The 25,720-nt window shown below is 44.4% G+C and overlaps 3 protein-coding genes and 1 long non-coding RNA gene across 8 annotated transcripts; 1 reads left to right on the top strand and 3 right to left on the bottom strand.

Moving 5' to 3' along the window:
- Positions 1-2,003: 2,003 nt before the first annotated feature.
- Positions 2,004-8,305, bottom strand: LOC118286145. Its single transcript, XR_004785321.2, has 3 exons — positions 8,217-8,305; positions 4,375-5,497; positions 2,004-3,162 (listed from the first exon to the last, which is right to left on the bottom strand). It is a non-coding gene; the product is annotated as an uncharacterized LOC118286145 (long non-coding RNA).
- Positions 8,306-8,448: 143 nt separating this feature from the next.
- On the top strand, positions 8,449-13,038 carry LOC118286194. Of its 5 annotated transcripts, XM_035610444.2 has the most exons (9): positions 8,452-8,743; positions 9,393-9,526; positions 9,660-9,711; positions 9,991-10,075; positions 10,179-10,253; positions 10,774-11,052; positions 12,318-12,449; positions 12,524-12,551; positions 12,677-13,038. In XM_035610444.2, exons 4-9 carry the CDS (start codon positions 10,030-10,032, stop codon positions 12,801-12,803), a joined length of 687 nt encoding a protein of 228 aa, XP_035466337.1. In that variant the 5' UTR covers positions 8,452-8,743; positions 9,393-9,526; positions 9,660-9,711; positions 9,991-10,029; the 3' UTR covers positions 12,804-13,038. The 5 variants fall into 5 exon arrangements, 4 of the variants coding, with proteins under 4 accessions (XP_035466335.1, XP_035466337.1, XP_035466336.1 ...); XM_035610442.2 differs by lacking the exons at positions 9,393-9,526; positions 9,660-9,711 and adding an exon at positions 8,901-9,002 and having other exon boundaries at positions 8,451-8,743; XR_007032214.1 differs by lacking the exons at positions 9,393-9,526; positions 9,660-9,711 and having other exon boundaries at positions 8,449-8,743; positions 11,544-12,449.
- Positions 12,631-17,453, bottom strand: LOC118286195 (platelet-activating factor receptor-like). The gene is made up of 2 exons (XM_035610446.2): positions 17,343-17,453; positions 12,631-14,603 (listed from the first exon to the last, which is right to left on the bottom strand). Exon 2 carries the CDS (start codon positions 14,595-14,597, stop codon positions 13,536-13,538), a length of 1,062 nt encoding a protein of 353 aa, XP_035466339.2. The 5' UTR covers positions 14,598-14,603; positions 17,343-17,453; the 3' UTR covers positions 12,631-13,535.
- LOC118286193 (platelet-activating factor receptor) lies at positions 16,225-20,604 on the bottom strand. Its single transcript, XM_035610437.2, has 2 exons — positions 20,470-20,604; positions 16,225-19,316 (listed from the first exon to the last, which is right to left on the bottom strand). The coding sequence occupies exon 2, from the start codon at positions 19,308-19,310 to the stop codon at positions 18,153-18,155; it is 1,158 nt and encodes a 385-aa protein (XP_035466330.1). The 5' UTR covers positions 19,311-19,316; positions 20,470-20,604; the 3' UTR covers positions 16,225-18,152.
- Positions 20,605-25,720: the final 5,116 nt, after the last annotated feature.

The raw sequence follows: 25,720 nt of genomic DNA, 5'->3' as shown, positions 1-25,720 counted from the left end.
TTGTGGACAACTGTGGACAACTTAAAATATTTTCACAAGCTGTGCAATACTTCCTTGACTTTGCCATGTACAATCGCTGGCACACAGCTTTAAACATGCAGAGGTGTGCCACAACAATTTTCCCATCACCAAATGTTGTCGTACTTCGGTGTTGCTTCGTGGTTAAGCTACTTTCCGTTCCCCATCGTCTCTCCTACTCTCTCTCTCTCCCTCTCTCTCTCTGAAGGACATTTGGCTGATTGATGGTGGTCCAGGCATTTGTTAAGAGGCTCCAGGTGGAAAGCTGCAGGCCACAAGATTACCGTACCTCCAGCAGTTTCTGCTCCAACTTTTCCCTCCTAAATCCTTGCATTCACAAGCTGCTCCGAAGACACACAAACACACACACACACACACACACACACACACGCACACACAGACACACACACACACACACACACACACACACACACACACACACACGCACGCACGCACGCACGCACAAGCACATGAGCACACTCCCATGCAGGGGAAGTGATACAGATGGCCACATGCTGTACACCCACAGCACATTTGTTTCATTTTTCCTTTTGTTATGTTTACACCATATTTCAAACTTTTTCTCACAGCCTCCTTTGTCTGTCCCTGTCTTCCTCTCTTTCATTTCCATCTCTTAAGTCAACAGCTTTAAGTCAACGCCGCCGATTGCGGAATGTTGACTCAAAAAAAGACCCCAGAGTACGACACTTTGGGTTCACTCTCCTCCCCGTATTGAACCTGGGATTCAATCTGTCACTCCACCTCATCGCCCGCTGTTTGAGCTGTTGAAATATTAACAAAGGCTACTTTGTGTCCGGCTCTTTGAGTGGCGCTCGGTGACAGATCTGACACCAGATTATGAGACTGAGTTGGCGCCTTTTAAGAGTTTAGCAACAGCCACAGTGTCAGTGTAGTCACACCTTTCATCCCCAGGCTGCCATCGACAGGACAGTTTACTGCGGTGATGAATGCAAAAGGACGAATAGGTCATGTATTTAACCACCGCCCGGTTCTGCGATGTGCTCATTTTGCAGGCACTTTCTCGTGCAGATTTGTGTCAGTCATTTTGAAGAAGTGAAGATGGAAGGGTTTCTTTTTGCTAAAAAATAGTTGAACCACCATTGCCCAAATCTCCAAAAAGGACACAACTGATGTTGTCCCAAGACCACTCGTTAAGGTCAGACGATTAATCTGTCCCCATTAAATGTTTTGCATGATCTCCTCCACTGAGAGGGCAACTGCAATGTCTGAATAGTGCCTTAAAACAAGCCATCAGAACTTGTGGTGTCACAAAGAATCCATCACCGCCCCCACAGCCATGCCCCGAGCACAACCCATCCGGACCCACTATCCGACCTTGCAGGATTTGGTGTCTTTACCTGAAATCTGCTATATATTTTTTTCCATTAGATCTAAAAGACACAATAAGCCCCTTCCAACAATCTTTTCAGCTTCTTAATGCAATTCTTCCACAGACTGTTACTTTTTTTTCTTTGGTTTCTATTCCCCATTTCATCATCCATGTTGTTGTATGAGTTGCACTTGGATTGAAAAAGAAATAACAGCTGTGTGTGTGTGTGTGTGTGTGTGTGTGTGTGTGTGTGTGTGTGTGTGCACTGGAAACTTGCTTACTCACAGTTAAGGGATGATATCCACTGCCTGGAGTCCGAGCTCTGAAGAAAGGATAAGCTGCTACACGGCTTTGTCTGAGCCTCTCTTCTGATTGGCTGACCGACACAAAACACCACGTCGAGCTCCAGGGAGCACGAGGGAGGATGTAAAACTACACTGAGATGGTTTAAGTCAACAAAAAAAAACCTACAAAATATACCTTTCTTTAAAGAAACTTAAAATCAAACACAGTGAAAACTGTGACACATGGGACCTTTGAGTTTATATTCCTGCAGCATACAGGGATGTCACACTCACACTCATTGGCATTTTGCTCAAAGTATACAGCCACACAACACTACAAGCATAGACTCTTTTCTCTTGTGAGTAACAACATTTTAATTTCACAAGCTGGCATGATCTAGTTTTTGGCTTGTGAGGGGAAAGGAGCAGAAAAAGTCACGACGCAATGACGAATCTTCTGCACGCCGTCTCATTTTTTGGGAGGCTACACCCTGGTGGGCAACATCTGTCTACGGAAGCAGTCCCTAAAACGGGACGCAGCATCTGCGTGTGTGTCCTTCTCTCTCTCTCTCTCTCTCTCTCTCTCTCTCTCTCTCTCTCTCTCTCTCGCTCTCTCTCTCTCATTTGCATGCTCTCCACTCCTGCGCCCCCTCGTTGCATCCGTGGCACTTCTGGGTCAGCGTCCGATCACTACAACCGGCAGCGGTTCGAAACCCGGAGAAAGACCGAACACACAAGGAGGGAGCAGACAGGAGGAGGAGGAGGAGAGAAACAAAACAAAAAAACAAAGGAGAGAGACAGAAGACAGAGGGAGAGGGAGCGGGCGATGGATGATGAGAGGAGGGGAGACATACGGACGGACACAGTCCAACAGACGGAGAGCTATGGGGACATTTGGAGGATACATGAGGCAGTTATGAACCTATTTGGTTTCTTCCACAGGAGCGCCCGAGTGTCACTAATGGCAAAGTAGGGGCTGGTAAACACATTTCTGTGACGGCACGACACTGCCAGAAAACAAATTAAACTCTCTTCTCGCATTTCACACCCTCTCAACCCTTTTCTCTCTGTCTCCCTAAATCACTCATTTCTTGCGACCGTGCCTTTCCGTCTTTCTCAGTTTGTCCATCCTCCCTCTCTCTGCCAAACCTTCTATCTTGCTCCTGTCTTCCTCCCGCTGTCTCCCCATCCATTCCTCGGGCCCGACCTCGTTCTCTCTCTCTTCTCATTTGCACTGTGCACACCTAAAGATGAAAAACAGGGCCATATGCGCGGGGACAGCGAGCAGAATTGTGCTCCTGATGTTCCTGCTGAGGCAGTTGAGCGTCTCCCTGCCGGCCGCGCCCACTTCAGCCATGCCCAGGACATGTGGACGGTTGCCGAGCGCTGCAGTGCCCAGCAACATGGTGGCAGCTTTTCTGGCTGGGTGTAACTGAGACTGGGAGTGTGATGAAGCCTCCGGGTCCTCGTGTAGACTCGCCACTGCGTGTACAACGGCTGTCTGAGTTGCTGGTGCAGAACGGGAAGAGAGGTGTGTAAGACAATGGCAATAATTCATAAAGGTTTTCATAAAGCTCGACTAGAGCTGGGCTCAGGCCGCCGGGATTTCGGGCCGATTTAACCCCGATTCGACCCGCCCCCGAGAAACTAAGGAAATCCTGTCTGGAACCTTGGTGGGCACCGATGTTCGGCCCGGATTATCTTGTAGCGTGAGGGGTTTACCGAGCCACTCTTGAACCTCCGTAACTGTGCGCAGAATTACTGGGGCTGCACCGATAATTGATTTAAATGTGTGTGTCTCTGCCACATCGCTTCACACTCACTGACAGTTGTCCTCCACCTTTGACCCTTGCAGAATTTCCCTGTTGTGGGATGAATATAGGAATATCTAATCTTATTTTATCTTATAATCTATTTGAGAACAAGACGGAGTGTAACATTACATTAGTGTCCCGGTATTTTGGCGGCTAGTCTGTCATGGTGGCAGGTTACTGCATAAGCCCATAAGAAATGGGCCTAACAAGGCTACTACTATAATTCTTGCAAATTGCAATTTCACATTTTATCCAAGCGGTTAATATTTGTTCCCAAACCACAATAGCACTGTGCTCTTTGTACATCAAAATACGTCTCAAGTGATTCCTTTGTTTTGACACAGCTCAGCTCTCTATCCCTCTCATTTCCTGACTCGATCCCTCCCTCAGCTCCTCACATCACACGCCACACGCACTCTGTCCGGAGAGGTGTCAGAAGAGGGTCTGCCTAACACATACAGCAAGCAGTGTGTGTGTGTGTGTGTGTGTGTGTGTGTGTCCAAGTATTTAGCGAGGTGACACTTTGGATCAACCATGCGCTACTACAGGGGCGGGTGCCGGTGTGTGAGGGGTTGCATGGGTCACTAAATCACTAACTACTGCTGAGGGAAAGCCAGTAGGGGGTTGCTTATGTTTACAGGGGTCCTCACTAACACCTACACTGACAGTGTGTGTGTGTGTGTGTGTGTGTGTGTGTGTGTGTGTGCGCGTGCGTGTGTGTGTGTGTGTGTGTGTGTGTGCGCGCGTGCGTGTGTGTGTGTGTGTGCGCGTGCGTGTGTGTGTGTGTGTGCCTTTGTGTGTGTGTGCGTGCGTGCGTGAGTGCATGTGCGTGCGTGTGTGTGTGTGTGTGCGCGTGCGTGTGTGTGTGTGTGTGCGCGTGCGTGAGTGCATGTGCGTGTGTACCCACCTCTTCCTGGACTCTAATTCTTCGGAGGAACATTGGTAACAGACCAGAACACTCCCATCTGCCACTGCTCTGTCCTTCGACTCCGATCCTTTTCTCTCCCCTTGTTTAATCATCTCGGAGCTTCTTCCTTCCCGTCCCCTCGCCGTATCGGCTTCCAAATCAGTGGCAGCCATTTTTATTCATGTAATTATTCATTTATTATTTGCTTTCCTCCTTCTTTCCAATAAAGGTTGAGCCACTCGTTTGTCTCTTCTCCCTTTTCTCTTTTTACTCGTCTTCTCGTCTCCTCCCGCCGTCATTTCCCACCACCTGTTCTTTTTGACACCTCTCCATGTACTGTTTCCCTCCCAGTGTGCTGCAATCCGCCTCTACAGCACTCACAATCGAATGCCTTCATTTATGTTCACATTTTTAAAACTTATGAAATAAATGCTGAGGTGATACACAGCCAAAATGACACCACTGGTGAGACCTCTGTCTGTCCGTCAAAATATTTGCCCAACTAACTTTCGGTTTCTTTCCCTCTCTCCTTCTCTTTCGCACACGCACTAACTCCCTCCCTGCCTCCAGTGTGGGGAATAGTAAAACTGAAAACAATAAATGTTATCGCCACAGCCACTGAATTCGGAGAGATAAGAAATTCATTAGGCGCCAGCTTGCTAATGACGTGCAAAGAGATGAATTTGCAAGGACAAAAAGTGTGAAAGAGACGGTGGTAGGGGAGGAAGGAGGAGAGGGGGGCAAAATAAAAAAAAGGATGTGGGGCCAAAATGTTTGCCACGGTACACCGTATCAAAAGACGGCAGCTCGATTGGCCTGTGACTCCTGTGGGTCAAGGAATTAAACGAGGCCTCAGTCGCATGACAACACGTCTCTCATTGTGTCTCTCCCAGTTGTTTCTGTTCCTCCTCCTCACCGAGTGTCGGATATTACTCACCAAACACAACCACGGGACCATCCAAGTTGCTCACATTCTCTTACCGCTCACGTGTCACTCAAGGTCGCTCAAAGAGTGGGCCTCCCCTTACCACAAATGGAAGTTCACAGCCATTTGCTGGGGTGCAATGTGGACCAAGAGAGGGGGGAAATGGAGCAGGGGTGTTTCTTGAGGGCTGTTATCCACCTGCATGTTGTGTTGAGAACAAAACACCAGTGGCACTTCAAAAAACAGGCAAAAAGTAGCCCCGATGTCAATGCCTCGGCACGCTTATCGCTCCCTCCGACGTGCACACACGCACCCACACACGCTCACACACACATCTGCCATCTGGTGCCCGTCCTGCCCCATGTTATACCCCCCCCACCCCACCCCCCCCCCCCCTTCGGCCCCGTGCTGGATTACCCTTTCAGTATTTACATCTTGCAAATCCAGCCGGCAGTCTCTGATAGGGGCCATCTGTAATCTGAAGGTTATATTTGCAGCATGTCTGTGTGTGTGTGTGTGTGTGTGTGTGTGTGTATATCGGCCTGTAATTTGTTCCTGCTCAACGCAGGGACGGTATCAGTGTCTGCGACATCTGTTCAACAGAGGGCCCATACAGCAGAACTGAGCACATCCTCTGCACAGCAGAGCACAGCACAGGGATGATGCAGTCACTCACACGCACACACACACACATACACACACATGCACATGTTTGTATTTATTGCATGCTGTACAAAGCAGCAAATTTCTTCATTTTTTCATGTCTTTCCTTCTTTTTTTTCATATCCGGTTATGTCTGCCTGCGCTGCTCATACCACGGTATCTGCTGCAGGTCTGTTCGTCATGAAGGAGGGATCTCGCCTCTGTTTGCTCCTTTTTTGGAGGTTTTCCGTATGCAACCAAGGATCTGTAAAAACAGATTGTGCAGACTGCAAACCCCCTTTGAGACAGATTTGTCCCTTTTTTTGGTGAATAGAACCAAATGTTCCATTGCCAGTTTTCTTTTGAAACACACCATGATCCTTGTCTCTGTCTGTGTTGCCCCGAGCCATTTGTTGTCTGCCTCTCCACTTTGAACTGCTCATTTGAGGGTTTTGATGATTTAAAGAAAGAAAAATGTATAATTAAATTCCAGCACTCCCTGGTGTGTGTCAAGATTCAAAGCGGCTGAATCCTACACTTCCCATAATGCAACTTATCGACAATTTTCCTCAGACTCTCCAAGACTGTTGAGTGCAGCCTTTCGAACTCCAAGCCCCCAGGTTATAACTTCAGGCAAAAACTTTTGAAAGCATTACTCGGGATAATAATTTGTTATTTTCCATGACTTTGGAAAGCTCCTCCAGAGCCAGAAGAAATTATACAACCGTCTCCGCAGGCTGAGCGGTACTCAGCATGGTAAGTACACTGACCTTCATTGGTAAAGTTGTGGGGGGAAAATCCTTTTTTGGTTAAGAGAAGAAAACACCTCTCAGCAGCTGCTGAACACAGTACACCTCCATGTGTTCGATCGGAGGGACTTTAACAAGCATGAGCTCATATGCAGTTCATTTTGTCTGCACATATGCCATTGAGTTGTGCTCACACGTGTGCGTGGTCACCCACAGGCGAAGCGTCTCCGCGGGGAGAGGAAAGGCGCAGAGGCTAAATATTGGAGTTTAAAAGCCCAGTATTTCTCACCAATGATGACAACAACCCAAGTGGGATCCACGCAGACAAAGAGAACAAAAAGACCGAATCGAATTTGCAGCTCATCCGTTGGGGGATGGATGTGCCGACGATGAAGTGATGATCATCTCTCCTCCGTGCTGAAATGAAATATGATGGCGAGGGAGCTCAGTGCCATTTCCTGCCTGGCACTGGAAGCGCCCATCTGGAGTTGAGTGCTGTCTGTCCTCTGTCGTGGTGTCGCTGCTGTTGCTGTTCTCAGTGCTGTTATCATTTCTGAAGCACCAGGAGGCGCCAACAGGTCAGTTGAGTGGAGGAGGAAATAATATTCATAGTTTAAGATGCCGCGGATCGTTGAGCGGAGAACTGGTAAAAACGGAAAGTAGAGGTGATTCTCATTCAAACTGGGATGGGGGGGGCGGGGGGGGAGTAGAGGAGTGAAGAGTGGCGAGATGCATGCTGGCAGCTGCCCGTACAACCATCACATCCTGGCCGCCAGAAAAGTAGAAGGAAACCACTCGTCATCACTGTGACAACCAACGCGTGACAAGTAGAGGAAGGAAACGTATCCATCAAAAAATGATGCAGGGATGAGTGCACCTCTTCGACTTTCTGCCCACACACACACACACACACATGCACACGCACTCACACACACGCACGCACACACACACACACACACACACACACACACACACACACACACACACACACATGCACTCACACACACACACACACACACACACACTCACACACACACACACACACATGCACACGCACTCACACACACGCACGCACATACACACACACAGAATCTGATGCCTTCTCCATTCAGCGACATGATAATGTATTTTCCTCATAATGAAGTGAGTGTAACCACCATAGGGCTAATGTTCAAAGCACACAAACAAACTGAAAGCACAAGAGGACGGGGAACAGCAATTCAAGTGTGAACTAAAAAAGAAATAAAATAAAAAACACCCCAGAGCCAGGGACTGACACACTGACTCCGAAGGCAAGTGTCTGGTTTTGCTGTCGACAAAATCATGAATTCATCTGAAGGATATTAACCTATGTGTCAGAAAATATTCCTCAACAATGAAGTTACTTTTACTAATGGTCTGAAACCAAATGAAGCTGGCAGAGATCAAAACTGGATTAACATCACACTGTCTAAATCCAAATGCTTGTTGTGTTATGTACATATCTAAATACACAAATCTCTGCTACAAACCCAACAATATCTCACCTTTCACTGTCGTACCGCAAAACCTGTCTGATGGATTTCTCATTAACTGTGTCGTTATAAGGAACATGACCTATAGCTGCCCATATCAAGGAGCTACAATTGCAGACTGATGGTTGGGGATCAGAGGGGGGCAGAGAAAAGCCTACAAAGGCTTCTGAGGCTTTCATGTGAACAAATAGCATGAGCTGGAAAATATGGGTACTGAGCGCCACCCAGTGGTGGATGATTTGGGGATCTCTTGGCAAATAGGAAATATAATATTCATGGTCATGTTTTCATTAGTGTGTAATAACCTGAAATTAAGAATCATTGGGTTTGCATCACCTTTAACATGACCCCTTTGTATGTATGTCAGAGAGAGGGTCCTCTTCAGGAGTCCGCCGTGTTGGACCTTACGTGTCTCTACTGTAGCCCAGAACAGACATTAGACATTATCAATCAAAAGAAAACTGGCCAATCATCATTTTTAGGAATTCATTTCTCCGTCGCTGTTCATCAGGTCACAAACCTTCTTCCTCAACCACTGGGTGGGTGCTGCCCTGTCAATATTCACAGGGAAGGAGGGGTTCAATTCAGATAACATGAAATGTGTAATTCAGCGTTATCCAACAACGCAGAGGCAAATAATAACTTCTGGTTTGATATTACGCACACACACCTCACAAACTTCATCCCTTTATTTAGCTGTCTTGTCTCCTGGCGGGAGGGCCACAGTGGTGTCTATGGCGAGAACCAGGGAATGGATTATACCTGCTATTAGTGGATTCTATCGGGTTCATGCTGGAGGTAAAAAAATATAATACCTTCGATGAATCACAGAGTATTACTGATGAACCATCAGAAGGCTGTAGGGCTGCTGCCGACACACAGCTGGGACCTCTAGTCAACGGAGGAATGTCCGCAGGATTCAAGTTACTTTAAGAGGAACTTTATTGTAGTAGTTCCATTTCATACTTTATACTGCTGCCACAGTTCTGGGGTCATTCTACATTTAGACGTACATTTATTTACTCCACTTCTCTGACACGGTCTCAACAAAAAGATATTTGAATGCAGATACTGTATTATATTATGAGCTTACAGACATTTTCCTCATTTGGTCCATCCTGGGTGCTGGTTTTATTTGCACTTAAAGTCCAGCACATCAGCGTTTCACTTCCCTTTTTTTTTTTTTAGCAGAACCATATGAAATTCACTTGCTTCTCCTGACCTGCTCTGGCAGCCAGCGAGCGTTTGCCTCAGGCAAGAGGTCTGGTGTCAAACTGTCCAAAAGCAACAATCTTGGCTGTCATCACAGCCTGAGCCCGAAGGTGACCACTGTCGAAGATATGAAATGTTTGAAACCAAATGTGTTGAGCGTCTGATAGACTTGCCCGCCAGCTCTGAAAATGAAAAAAAACCATTAAAAGCTACGTGGAGTCTGGTTAACTGTTGTTCCTGCAGGTCATGAATTGATTGACGGATTTTGAATTGTACAACTTGAAGACTCTCCTGGGTGAGATTAGGTTCAATTATGGTTGCCTTTATGCAAGTGTGTGCATTTGTATTCATGTTGCGTTCATCATCCATGTTTTTTTAAAGATAGTTTTTCCTTTCTCGACTCATTTTTTCTGCCTCCTGTGCACCTAGCCTGTTGTTTTAATACCGTGGACGCAGTATACAGCAGTTTTGTTTCGTATTGGAAAAGGGAACTTGAAACTTCCCTGTCTCATACTTCCTTCATTCTCACCTGTGCTTTGGTTGTAACTTCTAAATTTGCTTCTGTTCTTGTTAGCCTGAAGTGACCGTGCCAATACAGTCTTCTCAACGCAACATGCTGCTTGCCATCTTTCTGCTGTTCTTGTCCTCTGAGAGCACAGGTGAGGAGATGTGTGTTGTATGTATGTGATGCGAAAAGAATTCAGAATATTGGTTTCAAATTCACAGTTTCTATGTATTGATTGCATCTTGTTGTCTTTGCAGTGAAATGTCAGACTACACCCCAGCCTTCACACAGTACTACCTGGACTACGGTGACAAATGTGGCTGGTTTTACAGGTATTTAGTCTTAAAACAAAGTATTTTATGGTTGATAGTGCTGCATGAAAGATCATTTTGTGGAGGACATGAATACCAGAAGCCCGTGTTAAAGAGCGGGGGACACCAAAGCCCTTTCATGCTCCTGGGAACATGAATGTCAGTAAAGCCGTCCAAGCCAATCCATTCAGAGGACGTTGAAATATACCATTGGGTATGTGAAAACTTTGACCAGCAGTGGCACCGTAAGAAAAGTCATCAAGTGATTATGATTCTTCCTCTGGCCACAATGAAAATCTGTACCACATTTAATCCATCATACATTTAATGTTGTGTTGAGATGTGTCAGTTTGGACGGTGGTGGATGGACCAACCAACGGACATTCCCTCGAACCATACTGCTAGTGTGGCCAGAAAATCTGTGCCATCCCAAAGTCTTCTGTCTGTAACTGTTGTTTCTCTACTCATTTCTTCCTCCATCCCTCATCTTCTATTCTACATCTTTCACTGCACCATCCATCTGCTCCCTCCTCGTTCGCAGAAAAATTATCTCCTCTGCAATTGGTGGCCACGCCTTTCTACCCAGTTGTGGCAGGTCAAACAGTCAACCTGCACTGCAGTGCTCTCACCACGCCGGCCTCCGTCATTTGGTCCTGGCAACGCCTAGAAAATCTGGCCTGGCGAGAGGTGGGCCGCGTTAATAACCTGACCCTCACCGAGCCATGGCAAAGCGGGCCGTACCGCTGCAGCGCTGAGACCAGGTTTTCTCAGAGTGTGAGCTATACCATCACAGTCTTAATCATCGCCACGCAGCCAACAGGTTGGTTTCGATGCGCTGCATATCTGAATGGAAACAATGAAAAATTGCTATTGGTCTGTATAACACTTCTGCCTAATATTTATGTTTAAAGCTAGTAGCTGGTTCCTCATTAGTCAGGACATCAACGACAAAGAGTGAGATTCCCCTGAAGATAAGAAGAAACCATCGGCAGAGGAAGGAATTCCAGTTTGAATGTGGAATGTGCAGAATTCATACAGGGAATTCTGAATTATATGAATTAGTTCATAAACTTATATTACATAAACCATTAAGGAGAGAAATGGAAAAAAAACCTATAGTGACAGAGGATGTTGAGTTCGTCATGGGTTTTATTATTTCTGACATCAATATTCACAAAAAAGATCCCTTCACTAAAATACGTATTTTCATATTAACGATGAATTTGCATGACTACTGTGTATGTATGTGGAAGAGATAGTTGCTAGTGACCAAATTGCAGAAAGTTACCAACCAACTCTGCGGTTCCCCAGTGTCCACAGAGCTTTATTGTGTCTGCGTCGCCACCAAGTGGCAACCCACCATGATGTCACCCACTGGTCTGTGAGATGGCCAGTTTTGATCCTCGAGTTGAGTGTTTTGGCCAGCGCCATATTGGTTCTTTGAAACCAGAGGTGACCACATTTGGAGGAGCTCGTCCACTGCACGTTCCAATTACACCTGCTACCTGCACCCATTGGATGGTACTAGCTGTCAATCACACGGTACCCATGCCCCACTGCATATGGTGCATCCTACTCTTAATGGGACCAGGATTCAAAAAAACTAACATCATGCTGTATTGAAGAAGACTTGAAACTAGACATTCTAGACACACATAAACACTAATCAAAACGTTTTCCCCACTTTTTATAGGTGGTCAAATGTCAACGTTGGGATACCAGCATGTTTCTACATGCTCTTTAGCGGCTCGGCAATCAGTTACTCTGGTTCGGTTGGTAAATAGTCTCGTTTTGACAGAGGGGAAACTTTACAGCCCTCAGGAGGACAAACCATGTTATTCTGAATGACCTGAAGCATACCTTCTGCATATAAAGTATTGAAATTTGTAATTCTTATCAACTAATGAACAGATATAATACAAATGATAGGATACAAATATGTGTATCAAACCAATTTTATTTTTGACAGTTTTTGTCATGCACAAAGACGGAACACATTCTTTCCTACATGTTTATCCATCTTCTGTGACACACATCTAAATCCTTTCACCGGCGATTCTGTGCTGTTTCCCCAACTAACAATAGTGGGTGAGAAGATAGGAATAGCGGCCCTCGTTCTGTCTCTCCTGGCCTTGATCGTCGCCCTCACCATTCTGTGTTTGCTGGTCTGGCAAAGATTTGGTGACACTCGGGCCACCTGTAACACTGCAGCTAAAGGTAAAGAACAACATTTTTTAATTTTTTTGCGCAAATCTTCTGTGACTCATTTCCATTTCTTGGTTTTCTTAAAGCTTCTCCTGGACCTGGAAAGGCACCAAAGTAAGACAGGACAGTCACACACACTCACATTAATGTTATTGCTTGTACTTGCCCAGCTGAGACAGAAGGCTGTACTGAATGTATTAACAGACTGATTGAATTTATTTTTATTTTTCACAAATCAGGGGATGTTTACCACAGACTCAATGCCACGGAGATGTGTACATGAATTACACCAGCACCAACCAAGCCTACAGTGATCTGGACCCCACCAACAGAACAGAGGATAGTGTGTACTCAAGTCTGTCATGAACACACATGGGAAGGAGGAGACGTGCATTACAAAGAGGAAGAAGGCAGAGTTTACCATATGATGTGGAGATTGTCACTGTGCTTTATCTCACAGTGTGTACTTTGTTTGATGTTAAAATAAATAATAATTCAGTTGGTGAACACGATCTGGGTGTGGTTCCCACCAATCGATAAGAAACCCTTCATTTGCCATCTGCTATTAAAACCTGTAAATTGTTCAAGTTTTCTGACTGAACTCACGGTTTGTTTGTTTTTGTGCACACAGATGAATACATGTGTCCTGTATGAAAGTGATTTTTTTTCATTTGATTTAATCATCACCATACAGCAAATTAAGTATTAGATACAAGATAACCTGAGCTGCTCCACTAAACATAAATCTATTTTGTAATAACAGGCAAGTCCAGTGTAAATTGAAAATACAGCAGATACATGCAGCTTTTCTTTTTCATAGTGAGTCATGGTCATATGTCACAGTATTAGATGCCAGAGGAGAAATATAGCTCAAGTATTATTCCCCTCCCTGGTTTCACAATACCAGATATAATAGCCAAAAATCACATGAATTTCTTTGATGGGAGAGAAGTATCTCATTATCACATCATCACGAAGTCAAATAAACTGATGTGTGTGAGTGTAATCTAGTGAGAAGCTTCATCCGAAACAGCCCAGAAGAGTCTGTTAGGCTCTTATTATACTGTATATTTATTACTGTTGACTTCTCTATTGTTTTCAGTGCTCAAATATTCTTTCGATTTGGGCCACAATGACCCTTCTAAACTTCCTTGTGGCAAAGAAATAAACCACAGGATCCAAAATGCAGTTGAGGCCCATAAGGAGCAAGGTGATCTGATGAGCGTCGTTGAGCGCCTGAACAGTGTTCAGGTCCCAGGCCACGTGGCCCCAGCCCTGTTTGATCTGCAGCACTGCCAGTGTCCAGGGGCCTTGGATGACATGGTGGGGCAGGAAGCACAGAGCGAACACCCCAACCACTGCCAGCAGCATCTGGAGAGCCCTGCGTTTGACCCCTTTGGGCCTTTTTGACTTTCTGGACGTGATTGTGGCAGAACCATTTTCTGACTCGTGAGGATTTTGAGAAAGCAACGCATTAGCAATAAGGAAATTGCACACCACCACAAGAAAAAAGACAACAAAAAACATTGCAATTATTGTGAAATCTGTGGCAGCCACTATTCTCTTATGGATATCAGTATTATTCTGGTAGCCCTCGAAGCAGCGAGTGACGTTGTTCTCGTCAGTGTTGGTCCCTGGAGATGCCAGAGAAGGAATAGCCATCAGTATGGTCAACACCCAGATGACGACGCACACAATGATCCCACGACGCTTGTGGTCAGAAGAGGCCGCTTCCAGAGGTCGGGTGATCGCCCAGTACCTGTTGACACTGATGGCTCCGAGGAAGAAGATGGAACAGTAGGTGTTGATGAAGAATAACGACCCCGTCAGCCGGCACATGAAGTCTGTGTAGACCCAGTTACCGTGATGATTATAGTAGCCAATCCAGAAGGGAAGGGCCGACACGAAAAGGAGATCGGCAATGGTCAAGTTGGTCATGTAGATGCGGATTTCTCCCATGGCCTTCGCTTCGCGGAGGCAGCGCAGGACAAACAGCACGTAGAGGTTAGCACAGACACCCAGGATGGAGATGATGCCATAGAAAACTGGGAAGAGGAGGTAACGAAACTCAGAGTCCAGGAAGGTTGAGACATTACTGGCTGCAGAGCCCAGACCAGAGGTTCCTGTCACGCCAGCTCGCTCTGTGGTTGATGCCAACATTTCTGTCTGAGAGAGACAACACATTTTGACTTTAGTGAAACATACCATGAAGCATTCTGGTGCAGTTGTTAGCCAGATAGTTGCTTTGAAGTTTAGAAAAGGATGTTTAGGCCTGTCACAATAACTACTTTTTGTCACACAATATATTGTCACAGAAATGATTACGATAAACAATATTATCGTCATTTTAACCCTCTGAACTCTAAGCCATTTTTTTCCTGTTTTTGGGTCTGCCGCGTCACCTCATGTAATAAGGATTGTCAAACCTCAACCCTGTGTTAATGTACAGTCAAGTTATATCCACCTGCTTCAGTGATATCACATGCATGTATACATAGTTATATGACCATAAAGACAAAAGAAAAAACTAAACGGAAATTTAAACTCACAGACATTCATTATAATGACACACCAAACAACAATGATTTTTCCCTCTTGAAAGCTGTTCTCGTAAGCCTTGGTTATAAGGGAAAACAATCCAAAACATTCTAACTAATGCAAATCAAAAATTATGTACTTTTTTTTATATATAAGTCCTCCGATTTTTCAACCCAAAAAGTCACTTGTGCCATTCTGCAAAGCAGTTCCTGTCTGCAATGACACAGAAGAGTGTCAGTGGTAGTGGTAAGAGTAAACAAGAGGAGTGAGAGGTCCTGTTTCAGTGTAAAATCTTTCTGGTTTTTTGACCAGTGAAAACACAGCGTCTGATTGGTACAAATCTGTGACAAAGCCTCTGATTGGTACAAGTCTGTAACAAAGCATCTGATTGGTCAAATGCATCCAAGATGGACGGTTAGAAGTCCTCTAACAACAACAGCAGCCTTTTACGTCTTGAAAAACTGGATAAAAATGATCATCGAAGTCATTCAATGTTGGATTTATCATCATGGACGTGTTGTACAAAGTCTCCAAAAAGACACCGGAAGTTCCAGGCCGCACTACAAATCTTCTGAAAGGGCCACAATCGCACGGAAGCCCTGTCTGGAACGGCGCAAGTGTTCGATTCCCGTCGAAACAAACGGTAAGTTGCTGGAATGAACTGAAAAAATGTTATGAGGCCTATTTTCTGACATTTTATAGATCAAACCAGTAATTGATTAATCATACGACGAGAACAGATGTGAGGATAGAAGCAGCTAGACTTGCTGAACTGTTGTTGACATTCATTCTTATGTCAACAAACAAGCACGTAGACAAAATGGCTGTTATTGAGGTCAATTCAAATGACTGAGTTCACATTCATGTATCATACGATAAGCCGAGAACATATATTATTGTGAAAGGCCTATATGTATGTTTGTTACATGTCAGTTGTAAGTTCTGTCTGAAAGTGTCATGGTTAGAAAGATAAATGTTAGCGGAGTTGCTCTATTCATTTTCTTATTGCTGTTGTTTAAGCACATTTACTGAAACACTTATCATCATTCATCATTCACTTGAAACATACTTACACTATGCGTACTTGTTCATATACTCATACATTTGACTTGAAGTACAAGAAATGAATATGTTTGTGAGATTTTAAATTTGCATACGGTGCTTGACAGTCATTATTGGACAAATGTGTAAAAGCATATGAGAAGAAACTCGTCAAAGGGACTCTTGCACAAAAATCCTGCAACCACTCTTAAGTGTGGATCTTTGAAATGTTTATTAAGAATGGCAGCTTTTATTCACTGATGCAGATTTCTTCTCAATTCGATCCACATTATTTCTTCTGGGAAGAGAATGCAACACAAAGCATTTGAGAAATCCAATTACTGAGAGGAACCTGTGAACATTAAGATTCACCGTCAAGGTCAACATCATAAAGATATAGAGCTTAGGTGATTCATCTCAGTCCGGAGGTTGATACTGAAAGAGGTACTGTAGATACAGCTTTCATGGGACTCATGTGAGCAATTTAAAAAGCATAACCATTGCGGGCTACAATCTAAAAAGTTGCCCAATTTTTATTACATCTGAGTTTCAAAACACAGTCCAACTTTACAGTATTTTGAATGTTTTTCAACAGTTATGAAAATGTAAATGTATTTTCTCTGTGAATGTGTTATTATGCAATCAAACAAAAAGTCTGTCTCTAAATAGGCTTTCCCGTTTACTGGCAACATTAGTAGACACCACTGCATGTGATGAGGAAATTCAAGAAGGGAGGCAGCCTCAAAGATGGAAGCACTTTCCTTATCCTTTCTGCATTAGTCAGTGTACACATTCACTATTGCCAAACCCTATCCCAATATTCAAGAGAAAGAAATCATTCAAAATAGGCATGTTGACACTTGAACTCACGATGAAGAACAACAAAGCGAAACCAGGTAGTATTCACGCAGTTAGGTTTACTGAAAAGGAGGAATTATTTTGACTTTCGTTTTTGTGGCACAAATCAAATATTCAAATATAAATGTCTTCATTTTAACAAAGACTCCCCTACATATTGTAACTCACCCGAGTTTTTCTCTGTGGTCAGTTTAAGGCAGGAAAAGATAGTGGTTTTGGTCAAAGAAGAACTTCGACATCATATTCCAAAATATTTACATTTGTCAAACAAGTCAAATAAAATCTGTTTTGCAGTGATATTGAAGAAAAAACATAGAATGCATAATGTTTTAACTCTGTGGCAAATCTTCAGACATTTCCAGCCTGCTTCTTCTTCTATTTAAACGTGGTTTATTCACTATATCAGCCTTTTTTTCTCTTTTTAAATAGAAAGAGATCAATAGAGCAAATAACTGACTGTCAGCTTACCAGGACTCCTTCTTCTCCTCTGATATCTCTCAGACTGTGAACACTATGAATTCTTCCGAAGCTCTAAGGGGCGGCGCCAGGAGTTCATTTTCAAAATAAGGCGCTCCCTCGAAATTCAGTTAGGCTTGTTACCTAACAACTTCGGTCTTGTCTGGTCTTGCCAGCCATGCCAGCAACACACGCCGAAGAGGCGACCAAAAACTGGAAATTGGACCAAGAGAGTCTGCCAGTCGAGTGCTGTGCAGTGTGTAAACCCCACTCGTGAGTTTTGGGGCCACCCTGTGACACATGATCGAGTCAATCCCCCTCTGCTCCCTATACACGAATCCGATCCTAAATAGAAACATTACTAAATGCGTTTGACTATGAAAAATAGAGATGTTAGTGAAATAAACTTTGATAACCAATATATATTTTGTTGTTTTCATTCATTTAGTAGCTGTAATTGGCTGATAGAATGATGGGGTTACAGTATCCTGCTGGTGGATATGCATGGTCACAATCTGGCCCTCTGGTAGTGAAGATAACATTTTTGTGGCCCTCTCTATCATCAAAGTTGCCCATCCCTGTTTTAGACTAAACCACATTCTAAGAGTGCGGTGAATTTGTGTGTGTGTGTCGGTGCGGGTGTGTGTCTCTGCACTCACTGCATCTTTGAAGTGTTGTGTCCGAGGATACAAAAGACACTTTAACATGCTGACTAGACGAGCCAGGGTTCACACCACCTGCGACCAGGGGTCCTGCTCTGAGCCACAGTCACACCAAGTAATTAATATATACATTTCTACACAAATATTATAAATGTTTGAATCAGTCCATCCCGGGTTGTCTGTGCTCACTCTGAGGTCTCTGGCTTGGATTCCTGCTGTCCATAGAGATCTGAGACGTGGGCGTTTGTGAACATCCTTCTCCCTTTCCGATTCTTTTAATTTGGGCCACAATGAGCCTTCTAAACTTCCTTGTGGCGAAAAAGTAAACTACGGGATCCAAAATGCAGTTGAGGCCCATGAGGAGCAAGGTGATCTGATGAGCGTCGTTGAGCGCCTGAACAGTGTTCAGGTCCCAGGCCACGTGGCCCCAGCCCTGTTTGATCTGCAGCACTGCCAGTACCCATGGGCCTTGGATGACATGGTGGGGCAGGAAGCACAGAGCGAACACCCCAACCACTGCCAGCAGCATCTGGAGAGCCCTGCGTTTGACCCCTTTGGGCCTTTTTGACTTTCTGGACGTGATTGTGGCAGATCTGATTTCTGACCGGGGAGGATTTTGAGAAAGCAACGCATGAGCAATAAGGAAATTGCACACCACCACAAGAAAAAAGACAACAAAAAACATTCCAATTATTGTGAAATGTGTGGCAGCCACTATTCTCTTATGGATATCAGTATTATTCTGGTAGCCCTCGAAGCAGCGAGTGACGTTGTTCTCGTCAGTGTTGGTCCCTGGAGATGCCAGAGAAGGAATAGCCATCAGTATGGTCAACACCCAGATGACGACGCACACAATGATCCCACGACGCTTGTGGTCAGAAGAGGCCGCTTCCAGAGGTCGGGTGATCGCCCAGTACCTGTTGACACTGATGGCTCCGAGGAAGAAGATGGAACAGTAGGTGTTGATGAAGAATAACGACCCCGTCAGCCGGCACATGAAGTCTGTGTAGACCCAGTTACCGTGACGACTATAGTAGCCAATCCAGAAGGGAAGGGCCAACACGAAAAGGAGATCGGCAATGGTCAAGTTGGTCATGTAGATGCGGATTTCACCAATGGCCCTAACTTCGCGGAGGCAGCGCAGGACAAACAGCACGTAGAGGTTAGCACAGACACCCAGGATGAAGATGATGCCATAGAAAACTGGGAAGAGGAGGTAACGAAACTCAGAGTCCAGGAAGGTTGAGACATTACTGGCTGCAGAGCCCAGACCAGAGGTTCCTGTCACGCCAGCTCGCTCTGTGGTTGATGCCAACATTTCTGTCTGAGAGAGACAACACATTTTGACTTTAGTGAAACATACCATGAAGCATTCTGGAGCAGTTGTTAGCCAGATAGTTGCTTTGAAGTTTAGAATAGGATGGTACGTTTGTACTGTACATGTCAGTTGTAAGTTCTGTTATGGTTAGGAGGAGAATGCTTGACTTCAAGCAAAGAGAAATGAATATATTGTAGTGAGATTTGAGATTTGCATACAGTGCTTGACAATTGTCATTCGATAAATGTGTCGAAAACCACATGAGAAGATACTCATCAAAATGAGAGGAACAATGCACAAAAAAAATCATGCAATCAGGATGTGTTTCAAAATCTGTTGCATGCAAAGTACACTGGTTTCCTAGTAACACAGTCAGAGACGTTGCACTAATTTTACATAATTGAAAACAACCTAGTTGGTTTGTCTTAAAAGTGATCTATTTGAATTCTTTGAATGTTTTTCAACTGTGTACATGTGAAAATGTAAATGTATGTTCTCTGTGAATGTGTTATCATTTAATCAAATAAAAAATCCATGCTTTCCTGTTTACTGGCCACATAAGTAGACACCACTGCATGAGAGGAGGAAGTGACCAAAAAAACAGAAGCACTTTTTATATCTAGCATCTGCCTTTCTACAGAACTCTCTCTGTGTACATTCGCTGCGAACCTACCAAATATTCCAGAGAAAGAGTGTTGACACTTGAACTGACAATGAAGAATAAGAAGCAAAACCAGGTAGTAAACTGTTGAATAAATTGATACAGTTGGGTTTACTTAAAAGTAAGAGTTATTTTTCCCTCCTTTTTTGTGGCAAAAATCACGGATTGAAATATAAATGTATGAACTTCGACACAGACTCCTGTACATATTGTAACTAACCCTTTCCTGTGTTAAGCCTTACCAGTCATACCATACCTTGAACCTAGATTTTTAAAAGAATAATTTTCGAGGAGGAAATTGATATCAGATCTTCGTCATCATATTCAAACATATTTACATTTTTAAAACGGATCAAATAAAATCATTTTTGCAGTGACATCGAAGAAAAAGAATAAAATTGCATTAAATGCTAAATCTTAAGACATTCCAGCCTGCTTCTTCTTTATTCACTATCATACTTTTTTAAACAGCAAGAGAAAGATCAGCGGTCGACTTACCAAGACTCTCTCAGGCTGTGAACACTATGAATTCTTCCGGAGCTCTAAAGAACATTGAAAAAGTGCAGTTAGTGTGAGTAACCGGGTGTGTGTGAGTGTGTGGGTGAGTGTCACAAGCAGTGGGAGTGTGAGCACTTTATCTCAAGACGTCAGTGGTGTTAACCATTGGGGGAAACCCAGCGTGGTGTAATCCTGCAGAGCCAATGCCCTATTTGGAGCAATCTTGGGGTTTTGCATTTGATGTCTATTTCTCTTTTCATTTTGTTCTGCGCGAGTTTAGTTGATTCAATCAGGACTTCTTTGTGGACACAAACAGCCAGGGCTTATTTCGAAGAAACCAGTTATATAATAGGTTAATGTATATGTGAAAGAAAAGCAAGGTAGTAAAATAATTTGGTTTAATTACCACAGCAACTATTAGTGATTATAAATCTGTAATAGCCTAAGTTATATCTCCAAAACAGAGGTTGCTGCATGAGTGCATTAAATTCCCCTCTGAGAATTAAAAGAACACTTTGTTCCTTCAATTCAAAAATCTGTCAAACTTTCTGAGCACTTTTATCTCCTCCATTAGGTATTTTCCTCAAGATATGTCATGAATTCACAGGCTGTCAGTAATCTGATTTACAAAGGGTTGTGACCCTTGACTGGTATGATGACAAGAAATCACCTGGTATACATACAGATTTGACTGATATTTAATTTGATGTCATTTTTGTGGCTTCTCCGGTCTTTAACGCTGTAAAGCCCATCGCAGATATGCAATTCGAGGCATTATATTACTAATGTCCCCATGCCTCCACCTTATGTTGGCATATAAAATCACACAGCAAAACACACTCATACACATATTCCTGTGTGCAAAAGGATTAATTAATGATCTACCAGAGATCTCTTGTGCGGGGCCATTTGCCAGTGTGCAACAAAAACCCAGTTTTCATCAACATTATCCAGATAAATACTTAGTGCATGTAAAAGTGACAAGAGGTCAACCTGCCTCACGTTCCGGCTCGTCGGCAGTTGAGGCAAAATGTGTACTGATGCCTTTCAACCACACGGGGGAGGAAGAGGCTAATAAACAGGGTGGGGGAAACAACCGCCTTATTTAAACAGTGCACAGTGGTGGGAGGATTTCAGTGCAGGTAAAGTTCCACTCGGCACAGTGTGAACTGCACAAACCTCTCATCTGAGTGTGGAGCTCCAACAGCCCCCTCCCCCACTGGAACCTACAAAGTTTGATTGCAGCTCTGATGTGGAAGCACACAACGCAACGCGTCCCCCTCTCGCCGGTGCCACAGTGTAATTCCTAGATTAAGGTTAACGAGCCTCCCCGACCTTATTGCTGTTATTATGGCTTGGCAGTGGAACAAGACAGCAGAGCATTTTTATTTATTTATTTATTTTTTGCTGGTTGTGCCCTGCATGACTGCCAGACATGCTGCGCCACCGCTTGGTCTACAGGCTTACACTTTAAAAAAAGAAAGAGGAAAAAAAAAAAAAGAAGCTTTTTTTCTTCTTTTCACATACATCTCGTTGCTCGTGGTTTGGGTGTGGATTCAACGGATTCCACAGCAAGTCGCTGAGATTTGTTTCGGTCAGGAAATGGAGAGCAGCTTATGTGGGATGCGGTGCGGTCCAAAGTATGGTTTTTTCGATATTTGTAAGTGTTCTGTGAGCATATTGTACGCTGCACGCCGTGGGACATCGCGCGGCAACTCACCTGAGACAGCAGATCGGTGAACCGCTGATGTTTGCGCGTGGGTTCGATCTAAAGAGGCGACGGGCGACTGTCGCGGCCCCCAGTGGTTTTCCGCGCCGCTCGCCTTTGTCGCGGCCGTAAAAAGACGCTGCAGTGGCAAGACGCCGGTGAGGAGGAAGTTGTCAACACTCCCACAGGAGCAGAAAGAAGCACGGACACTGGAGCTCCTACTTGGTCTTTGTGGCTCCTGGGGTTAACTAGGAGCAGCGTTACCATCGTGGCTAACTCAATGTCAGCAGCCCGGCTACTGTCCAAAGCAGGAAAAAAAAACTACACTTGAGTTAAACATCTGTTATTCTTAATAAGAAGGCTGGTTGTGTTCTGTACTCATCTGGTAGAAAGAAGGCAAACTGCATGTTGTTTTTTGAGGCCTGTCAATTCCAGGGGCTCCCTCCACAGAATGACTGCTGAGCTCATCCTTCTTCGCCGGCGCTTTGTTAAACAGGATTGCTTTTTCTCTCGTGACGATGAGTTCTTTTGTCAATTTAGCTGTTCCACCGTCGGCCGTTTCCATCAGTGGGGATAGATAGGGGGCCAATATAAGTGTGGGTGGTGTCTTTTTTCTATCACCATTACCCGGTGCACTCAGCTTTACAACATAATGTCCAGCTTAAGCCAAAAAGTTGTCTATTTGCATTCAGCTTTTCTTCGCGGATAACAGCTGCCCGCAGTAGCCAAGAGAAATATTCTTGAGAGCTGAAAGCGAACCCAAAAAGAAGATTTGGTGGTCCAGACAGCTTAACAATGAACTCATTCTAAAAAATATTAATCACGGCCACTTGAAGTCTATTGAACTGACTTTTTTTCGGAGTTAAACCAAACCCGGCAGGCAGTGTTTTATAGCGTAACGTGAAATAACTGTTGGGTTCAAGTATAGATCGGCCATGCAGTCATAGCTGTCCCGAAATAGGCTTCACAAATTGTTCCACAGGCTTTGCACTTGCATCTAGCCCCCGCCTCTAAATGTACATAAAAATATGGAGATCCATGCAGGTCATCCCCGGTGTTCAACACCGCTGCACAGGGCAGTCCAAGGAATCTCTCCTGTCAAGGAGTGGTTGTACTTTTAGTCCAGGTGTGTAGAGACACAGAGAGGGAAGGCTGCCAGGACTCAACAGCTTTTTTTTTTTTTTAATTTTATGGGAGAGCTAGCTATTGCCTTGGAAGAGCCATAGAAGTCACAGTCATGCATTCCTCAGGGAGGCAGGAAGGGAGGGAGCTGCCTGCGTAGACCTTTTCTTGTCCCATTAACACCTTTTCCGCGGCTGCTCCTTCACCTGATCTTGATGCGTGGCACTTTTGCCGTTGGAAAGAACCCGGCAAGATATTTTACTGACATGTAGGTGTTCGGACGGCTTCAGGAGAACAGCAGGGCCGTGTGACGTCGGGAACTTGACAAATGGCCACAGTGTTTGACTGCACGTCTTGCCTGGCAGAGAGTCCGTGGCGGACCAGAGAGTCCGCGTCTCTCTCAGGCAAATTTACTGCATGCCGGAGGCCGAGGTTTGAGGAATGTCCCCCCGCAGTGAAAGAGAGCGAGGGCCATGTGAGGGTGAGCGAGACAGGCCGAGGCATCTGTACTTCCAGATAATATAAGACCTGACAGGAAGACAGGAGCTTTTTTTTTCTCACACTTATCAAAGAGTTTGGAGCTCCCGCTCCCTCCCGTGGGACATTCTGTCTATTAGGACATCAAAACCTCAAACATCAGCGCGCAAGTAGGAGCCGCTGGCAAGAAAGGGTGTCATGATTTGGCTTATCAAACATAGCTCGCGTTCGGCACGCCACATACAAGGTTGCACAGTGATGCACCGTGTTGTCAGCGCCTGGTGCCATGGGATAAGTGCTCGTTTCCCTACACGACAGGCTGCCCCACATTTTGATCCATCAGGGTTACATCTGTTTAAATACTGGTCAAAACCCGCCCTGAGAGCACGCTGAATTAAGCACATTAATCCTTATAATCGCTGTAAAAAGGACAGAAAGTAGGAAAGCTCCAGTGTAAGCCATATTGTGGCATCAAATCCTTCTACTTTGGTCTCATTTTACGCCAACATTCTCATTTTGTAGTCAAAATAACATTGTCAGGTGACTATTGACCTGATCCTTGCACTCTGTACTATTGGCTGCTTGTGATTTTGGTGATCTGCACAGGATTATTAGAGATTAGTCTGCTGTTTGCTGTCTCCGCAGAGTCTCTCTGGATAAGATAAAATACCTACAATGTGAAACGCAAGCAGCAGAATCATGTGAGCTTGAAAAGACAGTCCGTGTGTCAGATAAAATTGATCATGATTCGTGGCCGTTTATTCGCAAATTCCTATTGGAACAAACAAGCTGATGTTTGTGGCTGGTGAAGGATGTTTGCGATTAGGAAGGATGTTGGCCTGAACAGGGCTCTTCCTGAATCTGCTTGTCCGGTGTGTCCCACAGTATGCACTGTAGGAGATTACATTCACTGAAACCTTGTCCTCGCGCATTATAGATCACAGTCTGTATTATATAATTTGACGTATGAGGGCGAGTTCCCCAGATGACAGAAACCTGTCTGTGCATGAGCCACACCTCTCAGGACGGATGAAACACGACCCACACACATTCTGATAAAAAGAAGCACATTCCATACCTGTCTTTACCGACAGTATATTTCCTCTCACTGTTAATATTTCCCTGGCGGATGTTTTTTGCATTGCTTCCTCATAGATCAAACCAGTACCTCAGTAAAACAAGCCCATATTCTACAATTCTATTTCTCTCTGACACAAGAAACATTAACATAAGAAATTTACAGACATGAAGTTTCATAGAAATTATGTGGGCATTCACATAATGTTCACATACTACTTCATATACTTCACGTGTCTAGGCATGCCTATTAATGCTTCTGAAAGGATTTCACTTCCCTTTGAAAGCATTGGTATCTTTGGCCTTTTCCCCACCTGGGGAGCGCTACACAGTGACATCATATCTACTTCACCTAGCCCACTATGTCAAATGATATGTAGAGCACTGTGGTTGTTGCAGAGGCAGGGATGTTCAGCAAGGGGGAAAACAAAGGACTGACTGTGGGAACCCAGACACATGAAGGTTAATTGCGCAATCGGCACACTGACACCGTCAAGGTCACTGATAAATGGGAGGTTTTTAACGTCCTGTAACTGTCTTTCGGCCAATGCTCTGTTGATGGTGCTTTTGAATGGCAAGCAGGAAGCATAGATTTTTGTTTCTGACAATAGATGAAAGTCCTAAAATTACGACAGTGTTTATGATACTCCTCTGCGTGCGTGCGTGGGCGGGACTTCACCTGGTTGGGTGGCTGTCCATGATATTACATGACATGAAAATTAGGAGGTTCTTTTTTTTTTATCATCACACTGGAACCATTTCACAGTTATGTAACTAAAAGATAATGAACACATTATACGGAATTTACTGCCCTGCCATAATCATGTCATAATAACAGGGGACACAGTACACATCAGTTACGGTTGC

The sequence above is a fragment of the Scophthalmus maximus genome, chromosome 15, assembly GCF_022379125.1.
Source record: "Scophthalmus maximus strain ysfricsl-2021 chromosome 15, ASM2237912v1, whole genome shotgun sequence".
Classification (NCBI taxonomy): Eukaryota; Metazoa; Chordata; class Actinopteri; order Pleuronectiformes; family Scophthalmidae; genus Scophthalmus; species Scophthalmus maximus.
This window is presented reverse-complemented; position numbering and strand designations above follow the sequence as displayed.